This window comes from Oncorhynchus kisutch, linkage group LG14 (assembly GCF_002021735.2).
Source record: "Oncorhynchus kisutch isolate 150728-3 linkage group LG14, Okis_V2, whole genome shotgun sequence".
NCBI lineage: Eukaryota > Metazoa > Chordata > Actinopteri > Salmoniformes > Salmonidae > Oncorhynchus > Oncorhynchus kisutch.
In genome coordinates, this window is record NC_034187.2 from 52156793 (window position 1) to 52167963 (window position 11171).

Sequence of the window (11171 nt, forward strand, 5' to 3'; positions counted from 1 at the left end):
TGGACAGAACTGAAATTGCGTGTGCGAGCAAGGAGGCCTTTACAACCCTGACTCAGTTACACCAGTTCTATGAGGAGGAATGGGCCAAAATTCACCCAACTCATTGTGGGAAGCTTGTGGAAGGCTACCTGAAACATTTGACACAAGTTAAACAATTTAAAGGCAATGCTACCAAATACTAATTGAGTGTATGTAAACTTCTGACCCACTGGGAATGTGATGAAAGAAATAAAAGCTGAAATAAATAATTCTCTCAACTATTATTCTGACATTTCACATTCTTAAAGTAAAGTGGTGATCCTAACTGACCTGAAACAGGGAATATTTACAAGGATTAAAAGTCAGGAATTGTGAAAAACTGAGTTTAAATGTATTTGGCTAAGGTGTATGTAAACCAGACATTTTTTTCCAAGGTCTTGGCTGATTTCTTTTGATTTTCCCATGATGTCAAGCAAAGAGGCACTGAGTTTGAAGGTAGGTTGCAATACATTCACAGGTACACCTCCAATTAGCCTTTCAGAAGCGTCTAAAGTCATTTTCTGGAATTTTCCAAGCTGTTTAAAGGCACAGTCAACTTAGTGTATATAAACTTCTGACCCACTGGAATTTTTATACAGAGAAAAGTGAAATAATCTGTCTGTAAACAATTGTTGCAAAAATTACTTGTGTCATGCACAAAGTAGATGTCGAAATCGACATGCCAAAACTAAAAACAAGAAGTTTGTGTAGTGGTTGAAAAACAAGTTTTAATGACTCCAACCTAAGTGTATGTAAACTTGTGACTTCAACTGTAGGTTGATATATTGCTATGTTTTCATTTGTGAAGCCTTTTTACAAAAAGTCCCACTGTACCTAACATCATTATTAAACTTTAGACATACAAGCTACCACACCCAGTCTTAGGGATGGCTAACTCTTGAAAGTCCTTTGGCCTCTACTGAGTTAGGTAAATCAACTTTTAGTTTTCTTGCACCTTGTTTGTGGAACAATCTTCAAAATGTTCTTAAATTCGATTTTTTGGTGCCTCCAGGGCAGGGTTCAGGGTTCCCCAACTGGCCCCGCACTGTTTTATTTGGCCGCCCTTTCTGAACAGTAATAATATTTATATATAGATATATATATATTTAAATTCATTGTTTGACATAAAAAATACCCCTTATTTGAATTATTGGAAATGTGTTCCCAAGTATTCACACGCGTAATAGAGAGACACGTGATCGTATGCAAATGTAGGCAATATTTGAAATCATGTTTTTTTGTCAAATATTATATATGTTTGTGATTCTTGCAATCAATTTGCAGTCTACACATTATTTGTAATTATGTTCCAGCCCCCGGGGACCTTATTAGGGATAAATGTGTTTTGTTTTTAATGATCGTGTTTTACTTTCTGCTTGCATTTAGGAGACCTTGGTCTCAGTATGACTCCCTGATAAAATAAAGGTTAAATAAATAGGAGAAAACTGAGGATGGATCAACAACACTGTAGATACTCCACAATACTAAATGACAGAAAAAAATATTCCAAAACATGCATCCTGTTTGCAATAAGGCACTAAAGTAAAACTACAAAAAATGTGGCAAAGAAATTAATGTTATGTCCTGAATTTTCACTTTGTCGTTATGGGGTATTGTGTGTAAATGGGTGACAAAATAAATCAATATTAATCCATTTTGAATTCAGGCTGTAACGCAATAAAATGTGGAATAAGTCAAGGGGTATGAATACTTTCTGAAAGCACTGTATGTATGTAAATGAATTGGATCAAGCTATGTAGCCTATTGATTCGTTCTTGATGAATAAATAAAAGGATAATGTTTGTTGTTTCTATGTAATACTTCCCCCCTAGAAATTGTATGAAGTTGACTTTAGCTAGCCAGCTTGATAGGTTCCCAATCTCCCAACGTCATCACTAGCTACCAAGCCATTTCAGGCTATCAAGTTAGAATAACTTGTCTGACTACCTTAGCTGGCATGCCTGCTGGCAAGGTTGCTAGACTTCAGAAAAGCAAGCAATTACTAAATGCACTGAATAACACTCATTCCTTTCAATATTTTACTTTTTGTTTTAGCAGAGATGCAGAGAAGCATATTTAGTTTATTTAAAATAAGAACCACCAGCCAGGAGGATACATACAGCTCAACGGGTATGCTTAGATATTCAGAAAAATACTTGGTTTAAAGGTAATCTCGCACCTTGTGATAATATCATGATATTTGTGTATTAATTATGACGTCATGATATGTGCTTGTATTGATGATGTGTGTTATGGTCCCATGTACTGTGTTGTAATTTGGATGTACTATCCAAGGCATGTTAGTGCAGTATATTGAGATGTGTGATTTACAACAGTCAGAATGACATCCTCATTAAAATTGCAATTGAGCAGGTAAAGAGGTATGCTTAGATAACCTATGCAGAAAAAGCTACTTTTTAAAAAACATAGAATTAAGCATAATGACTATGGCTCTAGACTGCAGGGGAAAACTGTTTCTATACGGTATGGCCTGGAATTCAACACTAGTTCAATTTGAGCAGAGCTTTGGGAACTAACATCGATTGATGAAATGTTGATGATGTCAGTATGTGCAATGGGAAATTAATATTCATCTGCCTCACTCTCTCTCTCTCTGCCTCTTCCCATTTCTCTCACAATATGTCGCTCTATCTCTGCATCTCTCTCTCTCTCTCTCTCTCTTGCTCACTCTCTCTGTTTCTCTCTCTCTCTCTCTCTCTCTCTCTCTGTCTGTCTCTATCTCTGTCTGTCTGTCTGTCTCTCTCTCTCTCGCTCTCTCTCTCTCTGTCTCTCTCTGTCTGTCTGTCTCTCTCTCACTCTCACTCTCTCTCTCTCTCTCTCTCTCTCTCTCTCTCTCCCTCTCTCTCTTTATTTCTTTTTTCACCTCTCACCCTCTTGGAGAAACACTTGTTGTGCACAATCATTTGCAATACTTCGTCAAACTGGCGAGCCATTGAACTACTCTGGGAAATTGCTGCAGAGTTACATATGTCAGGGAGGAGCGGACACTAGACTTCTGTGTTATCTCTATAGAAAAGTCAGAATGACTGTAGTCTGTGCCAACAACCAATCCAGAAAACCCACAGGGAATGGACACAAAAGACCTGGATATATTTCACCACTGGACGGCCTTTGTGCCTCTCAATCGGCTACACCAAGCCTATGTCCTTCCCCGGTCCCACCCAACCTGTCTCTTAAGCTGACAAGCAGGTCTTTTAGATGGGTGAGCAACACTGACACTGAAAAGGTTTAACAGATTTGACACAAGCACACACACAGTTCTACACATAGACACTGCACACAAGTGAGAGCTCCCCCACACAGCATTTCTCACACTGAAATTGTATGGAGGCGGGAGTGAGGGCGAGTGAGAGAGAAAGGGGGTGGGTGGGGTTAGGGGAGTCCTTTCAGTTCTTTTTGAGGCAACAATGGTCTTTGTCCAAGATCTTCCACCATTCTTATTGGGGTTACCAAAGGGGGGGCGGAGGGAGGGCTGGTTTTCCATAGTAACGGGAACAAAACAAGCCGGTCCCACACAAAGCGGGGAATGGGATGAGTGAGGCAGCTGAACAGAAGCACAGTAACTTCTGCTGAGAAACAGAGGGAGGAATCCTGCTCCTGCAGCGAGGGAAGACAAGGAGGAGGACGACTAGACAGGACGAGGAAAACTGAGAGGACAGTGGGTCCAGTCGATTGAGACAAGTGAAGGAGCAAAGGGGGAAAAAAAGGAGAAAAAACAACAAAAGTAGGACAAAAATATATATATATTGGAGACTGGCAGTGCTGGAAGAGAGTGCTTGACACGCGGGGAAAAGAAACACACACACATACTCACATCCACATTTGTGCCTCCTTGGAAGGCAGCATGAATCGAGACAGTCAAAGTGAGGACACTTTGTCAACCATGGTTCTGGAGAACATCAAGAACAAACTGATTCATGCATTCAGGACCACTGGTGAACCACGGGATGCCCCAGAGTCTACTACTGGGCCCTTTAGCATTGGCAGGAGTTACCAAGCCAATGAGGAACTGCGGAGAGCTAAGATAGATGGAGCCATAACCTGGCTAAGATCTGAACTGGTGAGTTATCTGTACCTTGTAGAATACTGTTGACTCTTTGACAGTGTAGTATGTTGCTGTGCAGCATTGTAGAGTTTGGCATTATTGGATTGTAATAGAAGTGTAACCCAAAGTTAAGAATTCATTAGTGTTTTATTTATTGTTGCTGTGATTGTGCACTGTTCAGTCATTAGTCCCTATGAGTCATCTAGCCCTCAATGAATCAAATAATTAAACATTTACCTGAAATGTCTGTGTTGCAAAGGTGTGATTCCTCACGAAACCAGGACAAAAATGTTCACAGGATTTAATCCATAGAAGGGTCCTTCAGAGGAAGATGGACATATATTTGACATTTGTATCTAAAATCATAATTGAGAAATAATAAATCAAAGTTGGCATATTTAGGACATTTTGCCCTTACCCCGACCTCTTTCAAGACTACATCATGTTTAATCTGTTGGTGAGAAAAAATAATTGGTGTCATATGGAGATTTACCACTTGCTCTGTAATAGTAGTATTTTGATTTATATGACAATTTTCTTACATTAATTTATGAATATTGAAAAATATAAACATGAATTAAAGAAAATATACCATTTTTTATTTGGAAATGTTTCAAAATATTCTTGAACATAATATTATCTACGGGCATATCAAAGTTTCAGAGTGGGGCCAAAGACAGTACAGTATGAAGGCTAAAACTGCTTCTCCAATAGAAATCCCTGATCACACTTGTAGGCGATGTCATGGCGGCGTTGGCTAGCTAAGCTCATGTGTAGAACACATCATCGGGTCTACCGGTCGTCTCGCGCTGAACTGTGCATGTGCAGGCCATCAAATCAAAGGCACTCCTTCGATATAAAGTTGTTTTTGACAAAAATAAAAACGTTGCAGTTTGTCGATTTCACAAGGTTGGAGTAATAGCATGTTCAACCTGGTTGGAATCTAGGTTGTGCCTTTAGATTATGAGAAAATTTAAAACTAAGGATGAATTTTTACTTTTCTCATTGACTTCTCAAACCCCAAACCCCAGCCTGGTTTGTTTGGTCTGTTTCACAAGCGTTCCTGGAAGTCTAGCAATGTTGCGCCTGTGGGTTTAGAAGCTCTGTGGTGGTTATGATGCAATTCATAAGAGTTATGATGCAATTCATAAGCATTACCAACAGAGTGAATGTGAAAATGGATTCAAAATGGTCGCCCTCTGCTGGTAATTTGCACAATGTAGAGGAAAAAGAAACACACACCTATTTAGGCGAGGTGCTGGCTAGCGGAGTGGAAAACTTGAAAATAAAGGAGAGACGCACACTCTAAGAGCTCAGATGCAAAAATGTAATGTCCAACATTTTGACAGGCAAGCTGTCTTCAGGGTATGATGACAGCTTGCCTGTCGAAACGTTGGACATGACATTTTTGCATCTGAGCTCTTAGTGTGCAGCTCTCTTTTATTTTCAAATTTGCACAATGTCCCATGATACAAGGAGGGATGTGATTTGTTACATTGCCTACTATGCCAATGTAACTGTAAGAAATATGCCAAAACTATAAAACTAGCAGAGATCCCACTCTACCCATAGAGTATATTATGTTCAGCAATATATATATATATATAAACTGACAAATCAAATTTCAATATTCATGTTTCTATTTGTCAATATTCATGTTTCTATTTGTCAATATTCATAAATAAATGTAAGAAAATACTTATTGAAATCAAAATAAGACTCAAATACGTCTCACTTACAGAGCAAGTGGTAAATCTTGATATGACATACATGTTTGCTTTTTAGCCCCTACAGATAAAACGTTACAGAGTTTTAAAGGAGGCCTTAATAAGGCCACAATTGATTAAATATGCCAACTTGGATGAATTATTTCTCAATTATGCTCTTAGATACAAACGTCAAATATATGTCAACAATCGATCCTCCAAAGTACCATTCGATGGATTAAATCTGATGATAATCCCAAAAATCATGGGAGGAATCACTCAAAGGCCTTGTTAAGGTGTGCCAATGTAGTGCAAATAAAGAAAGCACATACAAATGAACGAAAGTCTGCCAATTTGATCAGAATGGACTATTCTTCACCTGCATGAATGTGTGTGTGTTTGATCGGAAAATATGATCTATTCTCCCATCATTACCATGCAGCTGGAAATGCGCTCTCAGGACCAACAGCTGGCCCAGACCCTGCTGGGACTCAACAATGAGATCCAGAGACTGAGGCGGGAGAGTATGTCTGGGGCTCTGGAGCCGGAGGGGGGTGAACACCACTAACCAACCCCACCCAGTGCACCTCCCCTGGGGGAAACAGAGAGTGAGGGTGGAGGTTTCCTGCTGGAATTTCCTGGAACCCTGTCTGAATCCATGACCAGACTATGTCCTTTGGCATTTCTAAAACAGATACGTGGAAGTGTTACACAAACGAGACCCTTGGAATGAGGATTCCCTTGTAAAGGTCACATGGCATGTTTGATGTTGGCTGTGAGGGACCCAATGGACTGGATAGGATTCGATGAGTCATAGACATAAGAATGTTTCAAACTTGTGAGATAGTGTTCAATGTTGCATGCATCCATTTTCAGTCCTGTGTCACTCACCAAGTGAGATCCAAAGCGAATATGTTATCATTAAAATTCTATTATTTAAGACAAAACAATCCGTATTTCATAAGGCCTTATTTTGAGGGCCTAGTTTTACCTTAATACAGTGGCCTGAAACTCAGGTTTTTACAGGTCAAATCAGGCCTATAAATCACATTATGCTGGTTTGCAAAGTGATGTGTTACTCCTATTGGAATTCTACCAGAATCCAACATTCAGAATTTTTAGTCACCCACAAACTGCATTCAGAATGATTGCCAGTGTTAGGAAGACTAAGGGGGTATCACACTGAATTGGCTTGGAGCAGTTTTTCCGAACTCTGGTGCGTTTACCCCCTTAGTTTGGTTTGTTTGTTTTGTTTGCTCTGGTGTGAACACTCTATCTGCACTAACGCACCGTGGTTCGCTCAAAAATGTTGGTCTCTAATGCTATTAATTTCGTACCGTGGTGCAGTTTGCTGCCGGTGAGAACGTAGTCTGGACCAAACACAGGAAAATAATCAGAGACACGCACTATTATTGGTTGTTTGACTGCAAGCATTTGATGAAATGCCCGCAAGATCATAACTTGAAATATCTGACACATTCTGTGTGTAGCAGCGCATCCGATGCAGATTAGTGGAGACTGGGGCTATACCGGAGATAGATGCTACTGAATATAGTCTATTCATTTAGCCTATTCAGTCACAGTCGGAGCGGCTATTGTGCTGTTTTCTCCCGAATGTTGTTGGAAGACCAAAACAAAAGTAATATGAAGATTGGGACACATACAGTGTCATTACTAAAAAAGTATTTAGACAGGACCAATTGTGCAAGTTCTCCCACTTAAAAAGATGAGAGAGGCCTGTAGTTTTCATCATAGGTACACTTCAACTATGACAGACAAAATGAGAAAAAAAATCCAGAAAATCACATTGTAGGATTTTTAATGAATTTATTTGCAAATGATGGTGGAAAATAAGTATTTGGTCACCTACAAACAAGGAAGATTTCTGGCTCTCACAGACCTGTAACTTCTTCTTTAAGATGCTCCTCTGTCCTCCACTCGTTACCTGTATTAATGGCACCTGTTTGAACTTGTTATCAGTATAAAAGACACCTGTCCACAACCTCAAACAGTCACACTCCAAACTCCACTATGGCCAAGACCAAAGAGATGTCAAAGGACAGGCCTCTCTCATCTTTTTAAGTGGGAGAACTTGCACAATTGGTGGCTGACTAAATACTTTTTTGCCCCACTGTAAGTGATGCTTCATGATAATCATAGATGGATATAACGTGAGCATTTTTTGGCCTATAAATAATTGACTTCAATGGACACATCCCACTGAGCACACACTGCTTGAATCAACGTTGTTTCCACATAATTACATTTAACCAACTTGGTATAGACGTTGAATTTACGTCTGTGGCTAGTGGGGTGGTTTTGTTTAGGAATTATAGTTAATTTGACATTTGGAAACGTTAAACCAACTGGACAATTTTTTTTTTTTTAATACAATGATTCGAACTAAAGCTCAAAACAAAGTGTGAAAATACCCAAAGATATGAGACTACTTAGATCATCTAAACTAGAACAACCGTTTAAGTAACGGGTGCAATGAGTAACAGATTGGATTAGTTTAGAAACATTTATGTAATTTATATTTGAGTAGCATAAGATTAATTAATCAATTAGAAAACATAGGTATTGAAAGAAACGATTTAAAAAAAAATCTAGCTGCAATAGAGCATGCTGGGAAATATGATAATAATGGCCGTGGTTTTGGTTTAATGCTGGTTATTAACAACACTGGGTTATTTTACACCAATAACTGTTCATTTAACACTTACAGAGGTAATTTAACTCCCTAATTAACACTAGAACTGTTATACTGAAAAATGTAACACTAAGTTACACTAGCCAATTTGCTGTGCAGAAGCAACAGATAAAAAAAGAAAATAAAAATAAAAATAAATCATTAATCTTAAAGTCTCGGTAACAGTTGTGTTTTTGACTTTGATGTTTTCTGTTATGACAGAAATATATGTACAGTACATTTCAATTTGGAGTTCTTTATTGTTCTGGCATACTATGTACAGTACCTGTCCCAAATGCAGTTACAGTAGCAAGGATAAACACATCCACTTGTCCACTAAACATTAACATAATAAGTGTTGTCACTTTATCACAGATTAACTCCTTTTGAACTCAGTTGAATTGGGAAATTGGGGGAGTATCCTATCTTGTTCACTTTGATGCCCTTTTTTCGCGATTTTTTTTGTTAACTTGAACATTCATTATGTTGTATGAGTCTGCTGGGTTGGCCAACTTGAACTACTGCAAAAGGCCAAACTGCAAAAGGCCAGCTCAATCTAAGGTGTGTTGTCATTAATTATAATAAGTACATACACTGTATGTTAGTAACATTCATGTTTTAGTCTATTGACATCGGTGTTCAATTACAGTGTTGTACAACAAATCAATATATACGGTATGTGAGTGGATGTTAACTGCATATTAATTAGATCTTCGAAAATACTGTATTTCAGTAATGACAGACATTTTCCAAGTAATATGGAAGATCGTGAATTGTCGTGATATTTAAAATCACTTTTATAGTCACTATTACAAGAGTTTTTACAAATCCATTGTTGAGACATCACAGTCAATATACTACTGTAAGTAATGGATATTCTCTCTTAAATGTACTATTATACTGTTATGACCTTTGTACAGTGATAGCAGCTGCTGTTGTTTCTTCCATCTAGTTAGAGTTGAAAAGTTACACAGCTTACTTAGTAAGTGCAGTCTGTCAATTGTCTCATGAAAATATATTTTTCTCTCACATGCAAACACGTGTGCACACAGACACACACACCCACACACACACACGAGCGCGCACACAGACAGACAGACAGACACACAGACACACACACCCACACGAGCGCGCGCACACACACAGACAGACAGACACACACACACACAATCCATTTTTCAACTTCCTAACACAATAAGGCATTAGGCAAATAGGATTGCCTTAGGTCAATCTAAGCCTTAAATCTATATATTATCTTTAGGTTCTATATGGAATCTATTGCAGCCTATTCAAAATATGCTTGTGTGATTTTCTTTGCAAACACGGTGACAATAGAATAGATGATACTGTGGTATATGACGGTGGCATTGACCTACACATTGACCACGGTTGGTCCATAAGAGAATACAGTTTTTTTTTTTTTAAGGCAAGGAGCTTCTTCTGCTGGAAGTCCTTCTAGGTAGAGATGACCCCAGAGGAGGTGGAGTCATTCTAGTGGACAGGCAAGATATGGAAAAGCCCACTTCCCCTGAGCTGGAGTAAACACTACTACCACTGCCCCCTGCCTCACTACCAAAGTCCCAGCTCCCTTCCTCCTCTGTCTCGTCATCCTCCTCTTCCTCCTCCTCTGCTTCGGCACACTCCAGCTTGAGCTCTTGTATTCCAGCGTGAAGGTCCATCAGCTGTCGTATCAAGGCCTGGTCCTGAGATCGCATCTCCATCTGTAAAAAAAAGTTAGGATTGTTCAATTAAACAGAGTGACACAGACATAACAAATAAACAAACAAAAAGAGACGTAAACAGACATGTAGATACAGACATAACAATATGGGCACATAAAAGAGGCAGACAGACGTAACAGACACTGAAACAGACGCAACACCATTTCAAAAACAGTTGGTTTGGTTGTGACATACGGTATTCATAAGCAAATACCAACTGTTACAAAGAAACAAATGGCTATCAGAAATAAGACTAGATAGCAGTTACAGCTGTCAAGTAGTATAGAAAAAATAGCTCAAAACACAGAACCAAATGTTATGTAATGAAAAGAACCAGTGCAGGCTACTCTAGGCTACTGAGTTCTAGGCCTAAATCTCTCTTTTGGAACTGCGCTGCAGCTTCCTTTAGTCTCTTTTAGATGATGAAGTTCACGTCCTTTCCCTGACATAACCTGGTTAAACCATTTCAGTTGAGCGCTGCCTCTTTCAGATGCAAATGCTTTTCTCTCTTTCTTTCTTTCTTTCTTTCTCTCTCTTTCTTCTCTATTTATGAGAGCCGGTCTAATTGCCCTCATTTTGAGAATAGAATACACAGAATTCCACCAAATTCGCCAAGTCCACGTTTGTCCCAGGGAGAGGAATGTTCGAACAAAAAACAATCATGACCAGATCTGCATTTCTTTCTCTGTTAATTACAGCCTCAGACTGGGATTGGGCTCCGACTGAAAGGATGCGATGTGGCTTTAAAAGCTTTGTTTCAAAGAGGGATAAAAGAAGAAACATCAACTTTCCTTTGAGTGAAGTTTGAGCAGTGGGCTTCCTGGGGGGTGATATCACCTCTCGACTTGTGTTTGTGTGTGTGCTCTGTCTGTATGTCCTTTGCCCAGCCGTTGCAACAGATCAAACTATGTCTAATGTACCATGGTGGACAGTAAACAAGCACTTGTTCTTGCTGGAGTTCTTGCTTT

At 39.0% G+C, this 11171-nt stretch overlaps 1 protein-coding gene across 1 annotated transcript; it reads left to right on the forward strand.

Moving 5' to 3' along the window:
• Positions 1–3474: 3474 nt before the first annotated feature.
• Positions 3475–8862, forward strand: aard (alanine and arginine rich domain containing protein). The gene is made up of 2 exons (XM_020499748.2): positions 3475–4099; positions 6233–8862. The coding sequence occupies exons 1-2, from the start codon at positions 3884–3886 to the stop codon at positions 6356–6358; spliced, it is 342 nt and encodes a 113-aa protein (XP_020355337.1). The 5' UTR covers positions 3475–3883; the 3' UTR covers positions 6359–8862.
• Positions 8863–11171: the final 2309 nt, after the last annotated feature.

Bases quoted from the DNA above. Each gene is read 5' to 3' on its own strand.
- aard (XM_020499748.2), top strand. From the start codon at position 3,884: ATGAATCGAGACAGTCAAAGTGAGGACACTTTGTCAACCATGGTTCTG. The intron at 4,100-6,232 runs GTGAGTTATCTG...ATTACCATGCAG, and splicing joins CCTGGCTAAGATCTGAACTG to CTGGAAATGCGCTCTCAGGA.